The following is a 16946-nucleotide window of genomic DNA, read 5'->3' as shown; positions in this document are numbered from 1 at the left end:
ATATTTTACCAAACAAACCTCAACTAAAATTGTTTTTTAGAAAATAATTTTTTTTCAAACCACAACCATAAAAGTTACCACAATACCAAACACACTTTTTAACTGTAAAAGACCAACATTATCTTTTCTGTTCTTTTTGTTTTTTGGCAAGGGTCATTTTAGCAGCAGCCTCTGTCAAGTCTTGAATGTCGTTTGCCAATAATAATGGCTATACTATTTTATTTTTTTTAATGTGCTCGTATATTTGGTTATAGTTTGCACTCTTAAATTTTTACTTGATCAATAGAAACTAACCAGATTTTAGAACAAATGATCAACAACCCATAACATAGCGCGATCAGCTCATATACTACTCTTTATATGACACTAATATTTTCCATTTCATTCTCAATTTCCAAACAATATCACATATTTATACCCAAGGATAATTCTTTCAAAAAAAATATCAATATCAATTTATTGATATCATTAACCATCCCTCATCGATAGCTAATCATATCTTTTTTATTTATTTTTAACTGTGTACATTGCACAATCAGAACATAAACAAAATAAGTTCTTAAGCAGGTACACATCATGTTCGACCATAGCTAGGGGCACCACGCCTCCTCAAAATGCCTCTTCTGGAACCGGCCATCTGAAATGACCACCACGTTGACAGATTATAATATAGATGCATAAGTAATAGAAGCAGAGAATTAAAAACAACCTCCCAATGCAAGGAAGATCCACACAAGATCTCATTGATGGACAATAAACAAGAAATACAAGAAACTTATCCATCATTATTAAATTTTCCAAAATTCAAAGAGGAAAAAGGATTCTGCCTAAGCGTTGACATGAGACACGATTCTTATTTTAAAGCTATATGTAAGCTAGAGCTAGTTTGTATAATTGTCTGCTTGTAGATTTTACCTGTAATATTTCTCCGGGTTTGTTTCATCGATAACCTTTATGGTTAGACTCAAATCTCTACCAAGACATGGCCTCATCACAATTACCTCCATGGATTCTCCAGTATTGTCGAGCAAAGTTCCATAGAACTGACATTAAAAACCACAAAGGTTATAGGAATAGCAAAAACAAAGCAACGATATAATAAATTAATCATTTAGTACTGAAGTTATTGCTTACGACCGAGTGTTCACCATACACAACAAGAACAGATAAGGGTAAGCTGAATAAATAAGAGGGACCAGGCTAACAAAGCAAATCATCCATATAAAAAAAAATCTTTCAATTTCAAAAGGTGAATCTACATACATTGAAACATTCTTTAATCTTTTTTTAATGAGACCCAATTTCCAAAGGATGCAAGTGAAACTCCCCTAGCAATGAAAACAATAAGGTGGCGTACCTCAGAGGAAGATACAACAGCCTGTTTACCACATCGAATGATGATGTCATTAGGGCGCACGCCAGAAGAACAAGCAGGAGATTCTGGTATAACCTGTGGATTGTTTAAATGATGACAAGAAATAACAAAATTAGTGAACTTGTTAATAAACTGGAAACAACCTTTGACCATGATGATTCACTGTATTTACATAGAAACCAACTAGCTTAATCCAATTATGCCCAAATTTAAGCCCTTTACGGGTTAAATTAAAAGATTTTGCCCGGCATCACAACTTTAAGATTTTGATCACGATAAAAAAAATCATAAAAAAAAACTGCATTGACAAGATTTCTCTTTTTCTTTAAGGGATGAGGAGCTAACCTATAAGAGCTTACTGAGAATTGACAGATAAGTTTTTTGATTCATAAATTTTTTTTATCTATAACAGTAGCACACATTATCGAAATCCAGGAAGAAGACAACAACATGAAAACCAAGAAAGCATGTGGAACAACTAAAACGAAAAGCAAATAAAAAAACATACCTCTTCAACAAGAACACCTTCGATGATGTGGCCAAACTTCTGAATTATTTTTTCAAACATATTTGCACTTATTGCATTACAACTAGTCACTTTAACCCCAAACCAAGGTTGAGGAACTCTCCTAATAAAATAGAGCGACAACAACAAATAAGAGGGAGAAGTTGGAATATATCAATGGTAAAAAACCTTATATACAATTAAATAGAATGGGAATTGCTTAAAAATTAAACATAAGAAAACAAAATTAAGTGGTTGAGATAAAATGATAATTTAAAAGTAGATATGTAGTTTTATCTTCCTTTTAATTAGAGACTTTAAAAACACGGTATAATTTGTGTTTCTAAAAATTCAGAAACCACAAAAGCATACTTTTGCTGCTTTTCATAATTTTTGGAAACGGAGGTTGTATAACCACGTTCCCAACCAAACATATAAATTTTAGAGAAAGAAATAAATGTACATACGCATTTTTCTCCAAGCATTCCAAGCACCTAGAAGCAATATTGATTGGCAGAAAAGAAGTATAAGAATGCTCATAGAAATTGATTCCAATGACTTCACCATTACAATTGATAAGGGGTCCCCCACTACCACCCTGTTTGGAAATATACAAAAACACCATATTTCAGATATTCTTGCATGAAGCCACATTTGTTAAATAAATAAATCCGCATGCTAGTGGCATCTAGTGGCCAGATTAGATGGCTAAATATAAAAAAAATGTTTCACTTGGCAGTAATTCGTGATTATCCAGCTATGATATGGTTGTTTTATTTGTTTTCAAATGGTTTCCTAAATCCCTTTAAGAAATCCTCTTGGTTGCCTTTTAATATTGCCTCTCTTTACATATAGACAGATACATGGGATGTCGCGTGGTAAAATGACATTGATGTCATGAAATTAAAACATAAGGTTCATTCTGAATGAGTATTAAAGCATATACCACCAAAGAGCTAGAACGAAAAGAAGAAGGAAGTGAAAAGGTGTGTGCATGTGTATTAGTACTATGATCTGGATTTCCAAACAGAAAAATGACCAGGGAGAAGCAAAACACAATTTTAAACCAATCGAGAATCTATGACACTTAAAATCTAAGCATGGTGTGCACCATATTGCTATACTGTTATGAGCCTGCACTGAAACCTACTGTTGATAATTTTTCAATTCATAGGTCAGACAATGAATATCGTTCTTATATAGATAAAGGTAAGAGGGAAAGGTGAAATATATGTTAGAATTTAACCAGCAGCCATCGACTACGCAAATGCATGTTTATATACTGCTAAGGGAATATTTGAAATTCAAATGAAAAAAAAAAATAGTCTTAAATAATATCTGAGAGCTAAAATTTGGCCATTGTGCAGCAAACATTACTAGACATTTTTTCATTCTCAACCTAACTAGGTATTGATTTCCTGCACACTCAATTTAATTATGCCATTGACTCTATCACCTAAGATTTGCCCTCCTTTAATATTGAAATAATGACTTCGGTAAAGACAGCAGAATTTAGCTCTGCCTTTTCAAATGGTAGGGCGAAAACTTGTCAGAATAGCATGCATACAAGGAAGAAGCAGATGTCATCTGGGGTTGGTGTATACTCGAGAGAAACTAACAGATCATGAAAGCCACCAGGAGAAAGTTGTATGTAAACTTTAAAATGAAACAGACCACTAATATACACACAAAGGCTAGCTGGTGAATATAAGTGAGAGAGAGAGAGAGAGAGAGAGTAATGTCATTACTACAGTAATCCTGCAACTTGCTGTGAGAAGCTCTACGCAATCATAATCACGGAAACCAGGTCCGGAAAAACGTGGTCTGAGCAAACCTGGTCTGCGCACACCAGGTCTTCACAGCAGAATGAAGGAAAGACAAAAACCAAGTGTAAGTAACTAACAAAATTGAGAAAGCATTTTCATAAAATGAGCACGAGTATTTAAAGCACCAGGAGACTACAATTAATGTTACAATGAGTTTAAGATCATAGAGAAAGTCCCTTTTTGGCATTAAAAAAATTAAGAGAGACAATACCTGAAAGCACCTGGTGCAACCATGAGACTGTGGGATAAGTAATGGCGGCCAAGTGCTATTACCTTCTCTCCAGGACAAAGGTTGAATAAATCTGAAGGTTCGGCGTGAGGACGGAGTCCAAATGACGTGTACTGTAGCTCAGCTTTGGTAGTTAGAGGAATGGAACCATCTATGTGCTTCAGAATTGCAGTCGGGAAGCGTGAGCTGGACTTGAATTTGATGATGGCAATGTTGTAATGAAAATTAAAACCAAAAATTTCACCCTCAAATGAATCACCACTTGATAAATACACATAAACCTGCATGCAAAAGATTAAGCCAATGAAAAAGATTGAACAAATTTGTTTTAATAAAAAAAATAAAAGAACTCAGAGATAAAAGAAAATCAGCAGCACCTTGATACCAGGTTCAGGAGCCAGAGGAGGATGATCCTCCGAAGTTGAAGCAGCGCGGGTAATGAGGAGATTGGCAGAAGTGAGGATGGTATGGGTGAATGAACCATTTTCTTCAAGCTTGGATCCTATGATGGTTCCCGAGCAAGGAATTACTAATTTATTTTTCACGCCTACACAAGATCAGTCAAATTATTATTTGGCCACACATACGTACATACATGAAAGCATGCATGCATGCATACACGCCTAGCATACCTCTGCGAGCGCGAGACACGAGACTGACAACAGATTGGGAAGCTTTAAGAGCCGATAATTTGGTGGGAAGGTCCAAGTAGAAATTCTCCTCTATCCTTTCATCAAAACTCTCGTTGAAAGAATGGGAACGGAATGCAACACAACCAACTATAAATCCATATTAAAATAAACAAATCTAGCTGAAGAAGAAGAAGAAGAAGAAGAAGAAATTACAGTAAGTGCCTAGCTAGCTAGTTAACTAACTAACCAGTACGCCGGCGTGCTTTCCGTTGCCATGGTGACCGAATCTCTTTTTCCATTACACCCTGTAGCCTGTCCCTGGATTCCATTCTAATGGCCATACTTATCAATCAGTTTAGCTTTCGGGATTGGGGAACGCCCCGGCCGCCTTATATATATATCTTTTCTGACAGACAAGTGATCGGCACCCTTTTCTTTTTTGATTTGACAATTCTACCCTTCAAAAAATATGGTGGTCCAGAGCGGCAAAAACCCTAGTTTCCCAATCCTCAAAACCAGTACATGTATAGAAGTTTGATTCCCGGGGTGATTTATTTTTTTAATGCAGAAAAATGTGGATGTTGTTAATATTTTTTTATTATAAAGTTAATATGTAATATGTTGGTTCAATAAAATTTAAAATTATATATATATATATATATATTAATAATTGATAATAAATATGTTAATTATCAATATTTGTTTATGGGGCTATTTATATTTTTTTTATTTAGTTATAAAACAATAAAATTAAATTTGAACTCTATTGAAAATTTTTAATTTGTTATATTTTTTAAACTATTATTGAAAAAATCTACATGGATAATATTTGATTAAAAAAAATAAAAATGCAGGTCCCCTAGCTACACCCTAAGTATTTGCCGTTGAAAAAAAAAGGCCTATTTTAGAGCAAGGTGGCAGAAACCTATTAAAAGGCCCAGCCGTTTTTTTAATTGTTCTTGGAAAAAATAGGAGGATTATTTACTCCAGTCTCTACTGCTGCCTGCCTTTTCCACATCGTCTACTGATTAATAATCCCTAGTGTACCCGTCTCTCCTATCTGGTATCGTTGGGAAGGAGAAAACATGAATTTTTCAGGCCGGTGGTTTCTTCTTCTTCTTCTCTCCCGATCAGTTTCTTCCCCTCATCTCTGTTCCTGTTTTTATTTAATCTGATTTTTCTTGTTCTGAATATATATTTCTTTACAGTTGATAGAATTCCGCCTCCGCCTCCGTTTTTGAAAAAGCGGGATGATGAATTGAAACTCAATACAAATTTAGCTGCTTTGAAAGTTTCTCTATCGGTTGTGTGCCTTGTTGCATACCACAGAGGTAGGTATATCATATACTAACTTTATGCTTCCTAACATATATGATCTGCCTGGTAACATAAAGCTTTATGCTTTGCTGCCTTTCTGGCAGGTAGCGGAGAAAAGTGTTTTGCGTGCACCGGCACAATTGTAGAATGTGAAGGTGCAGCAGGAGATGATGGTAAATTCGATGCTACCATATTGACTTCTGCTTCTCTCCTTCACTCTTATAGAGACCCTTCTCAAATCACGGTACAGCACCGACTTTTATTATCATTATCATTATCATTACCTTTTTAGTAGAATTGAAAATTTCTCAAAATATTGTATTGCAATTGCAGGTTGAAGTACATCTATCAGATGGCAGTTCGTACGAGGGAGAGGTTTCAGCTTTTGATTTACACTACAACATTGCTACCGTCAAGTTCAAGCCTGATAAACCTCCTCAAAAAGCATGTCTTAAATGGATAGATGATTCTATGTCTTTACAACCTGATAATGATCACACCATGGTAGAGGCTAACTTTTTTAACCTTTGTCCCGGGGATAAAGTAATAGCTTTAGCCCGGGTGCAAGATCATCACCACCAGCTTCTTGTGAGTTCTGGTGATTTCAGGTATGCCAAAATGAACCTCGTCTTTTCATTTCTTCTAGCAACGTTGGATATATAGGAGGTTAGTGTTTCAAGATTTCATCAATATCCTTACCATCACCAGGATATCTTCAATTGCATTTTTCTGCATCCTTACAATTACCTTTTATTGTTATATGTTTGCTTGCTTACCAATCATATATAATTAAGCTAGTAGTCTCCTTTTCAATTCTAAATATCACCTCTCGCACTGTTTTGACCACAACGCTTTTTTTTCCGAACTAACTGCTGTGATGTGATCTTACCCTACTTTCTTCCCATATAGTATTTATTGCTGCGGATTGGATTGCCAAGAGCTCCTAATGACAACTTGCGAGATTACTACAGTAATAACACTACTCTCTCTGTTTCATGCATTAATTTGTTTTTTGGCTTAGTCGTATCATGTATGTTTGCTTATATATATCTCGTGTGTTACTCAGGCTTAAGCATAATTTTACCCCAGAGTATTTGCATTTGTCGATGAAATGACTCATGTACAAGCATGAATGCCTTTTCTAACTCTTCTATTTGCACTTGGACACAACCTCATCATCTCTATCCAAACTAAAAAAGCAACATATTGATAACAATGGCTGCTTGTAATAAACTCAACAAAGGTTTTTTTAGAGAAATGATGATGGAGAAATGCGAGAGATGAAGAGTTGAGAAGTGTTAAAAGTAAGCATACTTCTTGCTTGGTTTGGTTAGTAATATTGTTCTAGAGAAGGTATTAATGACCAGTCAATTTGACTTTGCATGGAAAGAGGAAACCAGTAGAAAATGGAAACGCCAGCAGAATATTAGCTGAAATTAAGATTAAAATTGAAGTTGGAACAAAAATAATACAATTTAGGTTTCCTAGGAATCCTCTAGAATCTGAATATATCAATAAAATAACAAATAATTTTTGTAAAATACCCCTAGCAGCTTATTAATTATATTAGTTCAAGTCGTAGATCCTCTTAGAAAAAAAAAAAAAAAAAAAAAGGACTTGTAATCTCATTCTCCAAGTAAAACTATAAAAAAAATATTTTAAAATGATCACATGCTAATCATCACACGACCCTAAATTAATTGAGTAACTCTAATATCATAAATATAATAAAATAAATTATAATGAAAGCTTTGGCATCAAAATTAGCATAATTGTCGTGGGCGTGCATGGACATAAAGTTGGCTTCGTATTTGGACCCTTAGATTCTGCATTAGCCCAATAAATCTTATTCACTTGAGCATTAATTGATTTAATGTAATTACTTTGATGCTCAAACTAACTTTTCAAAACCCCTTGGTCTTGCTTACACTTGAAATAGATGAAATTTATTTTCCTTATTGCCTTCATTAGCATTCTTTCAATCTATTCCCAATTTAATTTTATATGCAAGCCAGTACTGCCCTCTTGTTTGAATTTAGGACTACGAGTTACATGATACATGGAACATCCTTTGGGCAATTGGTCTCAATTCAACTATAATTGGAGGTTACATCACATTCGTGTACTCATGACATCCAATATTTTAACACTTTTCAGTCAATTTATCATATTCAAAAATTTTGAATTCATCTTTTCTGACTCTTGGGCCGATACTCGGACTTGACGCCCTGAATTATGTATCTGAGCAACATCACTCAACACTGATCATCCTCACATGCTATGAGGAGATCAAACTCCTGTCTAGAGAAACCTAGAATGAGAGTATTAAAGTCAACTAGGATCACTGTAGAACTACCTACCAAGAGAAGTGATTGAGAGTATGAAGGAAAGGAGTGGTGTTTTTATGCAAAAAGCTTGTTTCTTAGAGAATTTTTTGTTCCATGACTAAAAGATTTCACTTTCAAAGAGAGTCCAAAAGATATATCCCCATAAAAAAAACAAAAAAAACCCTTTCAGAGACTGAATTTCAAAAGACTTTTAAGTTGTGCCTATAAAATTTTCACTGCACCCACCAAGTCCTACTACTTGAATTTGTGATGAGCCCATAATTGTTGACCTTCCCATGCCCAATTTAAGGTACCCATGAAACAACTCTTAATTTGATCCATTAACCTTGTTACAAAATGGAATTAACCCTCTTTTGTCATTTCATCCACCCAAGTGCAATGCCTAGACTTGAACCTCCTTTTGAAAGGGAAAACCACCAAACTACAAGTTTAGTGACTAAACCACAAGTTTGGTGACTAAATCATGGTTCATTAACTCCGCTTTCACCATAAAACAGTCTTTGTTGCTTGAGGATAGCAAGAAAGGGGCAAACAATTGTTTGTCCAGAGCTTGTTCTAGCTTTGGCATGTTCTTAGACTGACTAAAAGATCTATGCTTTGATGTTATATATTTGATGAACTGATACCAAACTGTAGCATAAACTAGTTCTTTATTGTAGCATTTTATTGGGGGGCCACTCATTAATTGGGATGGAGAAGTCATCGGGATCAATTTCTTTTGGAAGGGCCAGACTCCTTTTCTGCCCATCAACATAGCTTTTAGATGCCTGGACCACTTAAATAAGAAAAGGTATGTTCCTCACCATTTTTGCAGAGTATTTATTGCTTTCCATAACATTTTGGCATGTTCATGGGACCGTTCCACAATTGATTTGTATTTGAGATTCCTTTCATAATTTGTATACCCTGTTAACTTACTGATCATGTTGTTCTCAATGGGTTTGAGCATTCCAAATCTTTATATTTATTGGTAGATGTGGTACGGGGTGTGTGAAGAAATCGCCAGCCAAAAAACAACAATTCAATGTTCTAGACACAGAGGACAATTAAAGCTAAACTAAATTTCTAAGAAAATTATTTAATTCTTCCAAAATCACCTGCTGCATCGTGGTGCACATGCTGTATTTTCTTTTCCCATCCAGGGTACTGCATGGGGATGGAAGTTATTTAATCTTCTCTTCTTTTCTTTTTTTGTCAATATCCAACCTGAAATAAGATATTGTGAAAGAATGTTGGGTGCATCTAATGTTCTACAATGGCGTAGGAGTGTCCCTCATCCTTGGCTTGGGATGGAATTTACTAATCTTTATGCTGCTGACGTGGTCACTTTGGAGGAAATAGTTCAATTGTTCCCTCTTGTTTGCAAAGGGGTTATAGTTGAAGAGGTATGGTCTTTGCTGCGCTTTTTTATTTTCTTCCTCTTTATATTTTCCCCAAATACACTTTTGGAGCAGGTGTTTGCTCCATGGCTTGGTCCATGATGTCCAATTATTATTTGCTCATATATTCAACAGTTTCATCCTTGAGGCCCTTTCTTCTATTCCATGATTTCTTTTAAGGCTTGTTTGATGAGGCAAATATATATATATATATATATATATATATATGTGAAAGATGATAGCTCTCGGAAATATTCTTTTTGTGCGTCTTGTAACTAGCAGCTTCCATACTTATGAAATCCTCATAACCCTAGCCCAAAGCTACTGCTTAAGTGACCATGCTGAATCAAATGTTTCTTCTTTGGGCTAGGCATCCAAGTTCATGCCCCCTGTTCTGTAATTATTAATGTAATTTTCTTTCAAATGGAAGCAATTAGGAGTTGAAATGATACAGGACAGCCAATGGGCTGTTCTGAATCTGACTTCAGAGGCTGTTTTAGGGCTGTTAGAACTGTGTTAATGTTGATCTCTGATGGAATAAGAGGAAGGACATGGGATAGATTTATAAGAGTCACACTTGGAGGATATAAAAAAAATAAGCTTCACATCTAGGATTCTTAGTAGTCACATCTAAGGGAGATCGACTCAGAGAATAAAAAACAAAGTGAAATATTGAAAGACTATAAAAGATGCTAGTACTCCTAGTCCAACAAAGACTTTATTTTCCATATAAGAAATCTATTTAGAAGTAAAAACCTATAAAAGCTAATTATTTTAGAACCAGTAGATTACTAGATAGAAAATAACCCAAGACATATTTTCAGCAGATCTGAATATTACAGAAATACTCTTGTCTACAAAAAGACATCAATCTTGCTTCTTTTGTTATCTGCATCATTTTCCCCTGGTTGGAGAAAACTCGACCTTGAGTTTTGAAGTGTCCGAGCAGCAAAAATCACATAGCTTGCAATGACATCCTGCTGCAACGTAACATCATTGATATAGGAACTGGTTTGTTGGTGACAGTAGTGATAATATGAGTTTTGTGCTATCAATTTGACAATCAAAATCAGGAATAGTGGCCATTTGTGTTGACAGCAGCACTTTGTCCTCGATATCCTTGCATTCATAACTTTGTGCTCATCAACATTTTTCTTTTGTTCATCTACATCAAGTGTAACACAGGGTTCTTTAGGCTTTGTAATCGCCTGATTATAGATTGATTTATCTTCTCTTTGCTCTCCACAGTGTCGCCAATCTGAAATTCCTCACTTTCTTTTTGAATCTTCCCTATGGTAAACAACACCAGATTTTTCTTATCAACAAAAGCTTGCTACTCTGTCTCTTTTTTGTTAATCAATGTGATTTATTTATTTTTCTCAAATCCATTTCCATATCAGTTAAAAAAGAAAGAAAGCAGGCAGGACACTCTGTCCTGCATCATAAAGTTCAAGGTTTGGTCTCATTACAAACCTACCCAAGTATTTGTGAGTGTTGTATTTCCATGGAAGGGTATTGTTCCATCCAAAGCATTTGTGTGGAGAGCTGCGTTACAAAGGAGACCAATGAGAGGGATTTAGGACGCATTCTTGGTGTGCTGTTGCATGTCATAGTGGATCCCAATCTTCCAAAACTAATAATTAATGAATTTGAGAAGCTGGCTTATAAATCTTCCAAAACAGTAACATTCGAGCACTTGTATCAGGTAACGGAAGAGTCTCCTGCTGATCGTGCTGAGATACAACCCAATGATGTTATAATTAAATGCGACAGAGAGGTGGTTAGCTGCTCCTTAAAGGTACGTGACTTTAGTTGCTTGGGTGTAGAGCGCCCCGCCTCTCTTGTAGTGTTTCTATCATTCAATGTTTGTCCCAGAAAAGGGGAAACAAGAGTGAGTTAATCTTTTTTTAATTCTTGTCGTCAGTTCTTTGGAATGATTTGGGACAAGGTTGGGAAATCTATGGAGTTAGAGGTGATGAGGGCAGGTGTTTGTGGGCCTTTGAAGCTCGCTATACTCGCCGATGACCTTCTTCCAGACAGTTATAACAGGTAAAATCCCTTTCTACATACTTTGGGTGGTTTGTGTATTGATGCATGATGTTGGCATGGAAAACTTAAGCAACGAGCTCTCTATGTACGAAGTTTGCTGCTTTATGTTCGTTTCTTGCCATGATTGGGTCTTCTGACATGCCAACCTGTTTTGTGATTTATTCTAATCTGTAGCTTTTGGTGCTTTCAGTTGGCCAATTTAATCGAGGAGAGGGATTCAGGATGACAAATACATTTGTTCTGGGTGGTCACTTCCTTGAGATCATGGAAGCAGGCTTTCCTGCTTTGCTTATCAAATGCCGCCATGCATCATATATAGTTTTGCATCTTTTCTTTGCTCTTTTCCTAGCTAGTATTGCATCCTGTGTGATTTAGCTTTACAAATTGGGAAGCAGCTTTATATTTATTCGATTCTCTTCATCTGCGTGAATAGTCTAACAACTAACAAGATATTTGAAGTAGGAATCTTTGGCTTTGACACGATCTTAGTATATTCTTAGAATTGAGTTTGTTTACAGTTCATGTATGAAGTGGCTAAATAATACCCCCTTTCGATATTGTAATAATTACATTAATTCATTGTCATGAGCGTTATCAGTCTTTATAACTAATAATTGAAAAATTAAATCAACTCAATATTAAATAAAAAAATTAATAAAAAAATCAAATTTCACTCAGGCTAATTTTTTAAATTCATGACCTGGATCATTAGATTTGGATAACTTCATAAAAAAAAATTAACAAATTTAATTTTCAATAGATCCACTATCGAAGGTTGAAATCAAGGAAAAAAAAACTAAATCTATAAGATCAAGATAAACATAAAGCAAATAAAAAAATTATAGAGATTGAGTTGTTGGAGGATGAAAATGAAAAAAAAATTCAATTAAAAAATGATCCAAAAAAATAAACCGAGTCAATTCAGGTCAACCTACTAACCTTGTGATTCAAGTCATGAGTTCAGGATAAAGTCATAGAAAGAAAAAAAAAATAAAGCTCAATTTCAAACCAACTCAATGTTAAAAGATGAATTGAAAAAAAAAATCAAATAGAAAAGGAGAAAACAAAATGACCATAGTCAACTTGGTTTAACTTGTTAAACTTGTGACCCGAGTTATAAGACTGTGATAAATTTAAAAAAGCAAACCAAACAAAATTATAAAACTCCATTTCCATCATATCTAATGTTAAAAGTTGAAATCAATAAAAAAATCAATAAAACTGGTATATAACCAAACATATAGAAAATAAAATAAAAAAAATATGAAGTACAAGTCTCAAAACAATCAAAGACTAAATGGTAAAATTAAAAATATATAAATGATGCAATTGTTGAAGGGTGAAATTGAAAAAAAAAAATAAACAAAAGGAAGAAAAATGATATTATTATAGTATATAGTATTTTATGGATGTGACCACACTCTTTAGTGTTTCGGTAATTAATAATAATTAATAATTTTGTAACTAATGAAGATTTGTACCAAAATTAAAATTCATTTTGTTAAGAGAGAGAGAGAGAGAGAGAGAGAGAGTATTTTGGTTAAAAGAACAAAAACAAAAATATAAAAATAAATTTATTTTTAAGATAATTTTAAAGTAAATTTATATTATTTTTCAGAAAGGTCCCATCTGATTTCATCTTTTTTATCTCCAAATAATAACTAAATTTTAACTAAGATTGAGTTCACTAGTCACAACCCAGCCCATTTAGAACCCAATGTTTTTAATACAAAGCCCACTATTTTTCTCCAGCCCATAAAATAAATTTGAAGCCCATCCCATTGTGTAGAAAACCCATTGTTACTCTACAGCCCATAACATAAATTTGATGTCCATCCCATCATGTAGAACACGTCTATAGCGTGGTGCATTGTCTGATTTAGCAATGCCAATTGTACGAGTCTCCCCCTCGGTCTGATCACTCTCCCCTGACTTATCCTCCAAGGTAAACTTGGTTTTCATTTTAATAAATTCATTTTTAACGGGTCTAAAAAACTTTTATGATCATTTTATTTCGAACATGCCCCAGAAAATAAGTAAGTTTAGTCGTGAAGGGGCTTATAATAAGCCAAGAAAGAATATTATATTATTTCTTGTTATTTTTATGGTGAGGTAAAATATTACAATGATGAAATTACTTTTTAATATCTTTTTTTCATGAAAAAACAAGATTTATAAATTATAAATATATTATGAGATCTTTAAAATAATTATTTCTCTTAAAATTCAAAATAAAGGCTAATAATCTTCATTATACATGCAGTAATTCTCAGGGGATTTTAGTTTTTTTCAATGGATACCCAGAATAAACCGAAGGAACACATGTATATTGTAGTCATGTTAAAATGTGATAATTGTTTCCTGACAAGAGAGTTTATGGCATGATTAGAATAGGTACAGAGGGGCACATGTATATTGAAAACAATCTTGGGAATTGTTTAGTGGCTCAGAAGACTTCGTTGATCGAATATATACTACTTACATGATTAGTGTGATATTGCAGGTTATTTTATATATATATAAAAAATATCAAAAAAAATTAAGATTTAAAAATATTAGATATTTCTACAAAGTTATACCTAAAAATTTTGAATTTGACTACAACGTTTGACCCAAGAGTAATATTTATAATATTAGTAATAATATTAAACTTGTATGACCCGAGTTTAAGTGAGTCTGGCTACAATATCAGATCTAATAGCCTTGAATGTAGGTTTGACTACAAGGTCGTATCATAAAAATGTGATAATTAAATAAATTAATTAAAAAAATCAATAGAAAGAAAAAAACTAATAAAGAAAAAGAAAAAAAATCTTAATTAACTAGGTTAACCTTTTAAACCAGGTTAACCCGTCAAATCTTGGATTCGTGCCGTAAAAGTTTGATAACTAAATAGAATAAAAAATTGACAGGTTATCCAGAATTACCTAAGCTAACCCTTCAAACCAGGTTACCCGTCAAACCCGGGATCCGTGTCATAAAAATTTGATAACTAAATAGAAAAAAATTGAACATTAACAGACTAAATTAAAAGAAAAAAAAAACAAACAAAAGACACCAGCCTTTTACTAATGAGAAAAAAGAAAAAAAATCTGAATCAACAGGGTTAACCTGTCAAATTAGGTTAACCCGTCAAATCTAGGATTCGTATCATGGAAGTGTGATAACTAAATAAAAAAATATTTAATATTAATGAACTAAATTAAAAAAAAGATTAATTAAAAAGAAAAAAGCAAAGAGAAAAAAACCTATAGAAAGAAAAAAAACCAATGAAGAAAAAGAAAAAAAAATCTAAATCAACTGAGTTAACCCGTCAAACCCGAGATCCGTGTCATGAAAGTCTAATAATTAAATTGAAAACATTTAATATTAAGAAACTATAGAAAAAAAATTAAAGGCATCAGCCTTTTCACTATGGACTGCAGGTGCAGTCCATAATAAAAAGCTTAAAAAAAAAGGCATACTCTATAGGTTAATTTTTTTTCTTATATAAAAAAATATAAAAAAGGCTAAGATCTAAGAGTGTTAGATTTTTCTACAAAGATATACTCAAAAGCCTTGAGTTTAGCTGCAACGCTTGATCCAAGAGTAATATTTATAACATTAATAATAATATTAAATTTACATGACTCAAGTTTAAGTGTGTCTGGCTGCAACACCAGACTCAAGAGCTTTGGATGTGTGTCTGGCTATAAGGTCGTGTCATAAAAGCGTGATAATTAAAAAGAAAAAAACAAAGAAAAAAAATCTGAATTAACTGGATTAACCCTTCAAACCAGGTTAACTCGTCAAACCTGGGATTCGCGTCATGAAAGTTTGACAACTAAATAAAAAAAATTGACAGGTTAACCTAGAATTAATTGGGTTAGCTCGTCAAACCAGGTTAACCCGTTAAACTCGGGATACGTGTCATGAAAGTCTGATAAGTAAATAAAAAGAAATTTAACATTAACAATTTAAAATAAACAAAAAAAATTGATTAAAAAGAAAAAGGAAAAAAAAATTCCGGGTTCACTTGTCAAACCAAGTTAATCCGTCAAACTTAAGATCCGTGTCATGACAGTATGATAACTAAAAAAAAATTCACATTAAAAAACTAAATTAAACAAAAAAAATTCATTACAAAAAATACAAAAAAAAAAAGCAAAAAAAAAAAACCATAAAAACATTAAAAAAAAACGAAAAAAAAAATACAGCTAACAGTTTCACTGTGCACTGTGCAGTGCACAGTGAAACACATAAAAGGCGTGGGTACTTTCTCCCACGCCTTTTAGTATTGTACCTTGGAAAATGCCAAATGCATGAAGAGCTATATCATGTAAAATGCATGAAAAGCAGTATCATGTGCATGAGTTATTGTTATTTAATCTGTGGGTGCGTCGTTTAAACATTAAAGTATTTGGTGGCCTCTCTCTCTCTCTCTCTCTCAGAAAATTAATGGGTTTAAAAACTTATTGGAAGGTTACTGAAAATCAAGGATACCTTGATGATCTTAAAGGTAGTCAATTAAAAGAATTTTTCGACTGCATGGCTCCAACAGTTGTTAACGTTGAGAATAAAAAGGGTGGCAGCGGCTCTGGTGTTATCATCGACGAGGGTCGTCATATTATCACCTGTGCTCGTGTTTTGGAGGGTGATTTGGAGCCTACAATCATCACAGCTTCACAAAAACGTGGAACGAAAGCATCCATATCTAAGTATGATAGAGAAAGTGATTTTTGTGTTCTGAAGTATCAGAAGAATGAAGATGTTGATTATGCTGAAGTGTATCTTGGAGATGATACAGTTAAAAATATTGGACAAGAGGTCTACATTATTTCCATGTCTGCAACTCTCCCTCACGTCTTCACTGCTGCAAAAATCACTGGTTATGGTACCTACGGCACCCTTGGGTTCGATTTTGGGAATAAAAGTCAGCCGATGTTTATGGTTAGTGACATATCAATTGTGCCGGGTTGCTCTGGAGCTCCAGTGTTTGATGCAAGAGGGAGAGTTCTTGGGATAGTCACACATGAACACCTTGGATATCGTGTTGTGAGGAAGTTTGTCGGAAATGATGTTGTTTAAACTTTCTAACCTTTGCAGACTAGCTTGAAAAAAAGGTCTGTATATCTTAATTAGTTCATCATGTGATCGAGACAACAGGGTAGAGAGTAAGATGGTTACTGCTTTTGGCATTTTGAAGCAGTACTTGTGTGTTCTGCTAGCTATTGTTGATTTTGGACCTTTTCTAGTTCTAAAATGGAGTCCTCTTCGATGTCAATACCTCTGTTGTTGGCATCTTGC

The 16946-nt window shown here is 33.9% G+C and overlaps 3 protein-coding genes across 3 annotated transcripts; 2 read left to right on the top strand and 1 right to left on the bottom strand.

Annotated features, from left to right (window-relative positions):
* Positions 1-443: 443 nt before the first annotated feature.
* LOC18109736 (putative protease Do-like 14) lies at positions 444-5004 on the bottom strand. The gene is made up of 10 exons (XM_024589542.2): positions 4815-5004; positions 4568-4714; positions 4313-4482; positions 3918-4216; positions 3629-3734; positions 2348-2478; positions 1884-2004; positions 1358-1450; positions 916-1043; positions 444-637 (listed from the first exon to the last, which is right to left on the bottom strand). Exons 1-10 carry the CDS (start codon positions 4906-4908, stop codon positions 610-612), a joined length of 1317 nt encoding a protein of 438 aa, XP_024445310.2. The 5' UTR covers positions 4909-5004; the 3' UTR covers positions 444-609.
* A 504-nt stretch (positions 5005-5508) lies between these two features.
* Positions 5509-12085, top strand: LOC18109735 (putative protease Do-like 14). Its single transcript, XM_052448927.1, has 10 exons — positions 5509-5665; positions 5776-5902; positions 5993-6128; positions 6218-6492; positions 6794-6854; positions 8892-9022; positions 9497-9617; positions 11317-11409; positions 11536-11660; positions 11851-12085. The coding sequence occupies exons 1-10, from the start codon at positions 5653-5655 to the stop codon at positions 11861-11863; spliced, it is 1095 nt and encodes a 364-aa protein (XP_052304887.1). The 5' UTR covers positions 5509-5652; the 3' UTR covers positions 11864-12085.
* A 4102-nt stretch (positions 12086-16187) lies between these two features.
* LOC7490515 (uncharacterized) lies at positions 16188-16727 on the top strand. The gene has a single exon (XM_002324672.3). It carries the CDS (start codon positions 16188-16190, stop codon positions 16725-16727), a length of 540 nt encoding a protein of 179 aa, XP_002324708.3.
* The last annotated feature ends 219 nt before the right edge of the window (positions 16728-16946 follow it).

This window comes from Populus trichocarpa, chromosome 18 (assembly GCF_000002775.5).
Source record: "Populus trichocarpa isolate Nisqually-1 chromosome 18, P.trichocarpa_v4.1, whole genome shotgun sequence".
NCBI classification, from domain to species: domain Eukaryota; kingdom Viridiplantae; phylum Streptophyta; class Magnoliopsida; order Malpighiales; family Salicaceae; genus Populus; species Populus trichocarpa.
The sequence above is the reverse complement of the archived record's forward strand: the minus strand, read 5'-3'. Positions and strand labels throughout refer to the sequence as shown.

Coding starts and splice junctions, on each gene's coding strand:
- LOC18109736 (XM_024589542.2), bottom strand. CDS start 4,908: ATGGCCATTAGAATGGAATCCAGGGACAGGCTACAGGGTGTAATGGAA. Junction 2,479..3,628: donor CAAGTTGCAGGATTACTGTA/GTAATGACATTA, acceptor ATTTCCAAACAG/GGTGGTAGTGGGGGACCCCT. Junction 1,451..1,883: donor AAGGTGTTCTTGTTGAAGAG/GTATGTTTTTTT, acceptor AACAATCCACAG/GTTATACCAGAATCTCCTGC.
- LOC18109735 (XM_052448927.1), top strand. Junction 5,903..5,992: donor GTTGCATACCACAGAGGTAG/GTATATCATATA, acceptor TCTGGCAGGTAG/CGGAGAAAAGTGTTTTGCGT. Junction 6,493..6,793: donor GTGAGTTCTGGTGATTTCAG/GTATGCCAAAAT, acceptor CTTCCCATATAG/TATTTATTGCTGCGGATTGG.
- LOC7490515 (XM_002324672.3), top strand. CDS start 16,188: ATGGCTCCAACAGTTGTTAACGTTGAGAATAAAAAGGGTGGCAGCGGC.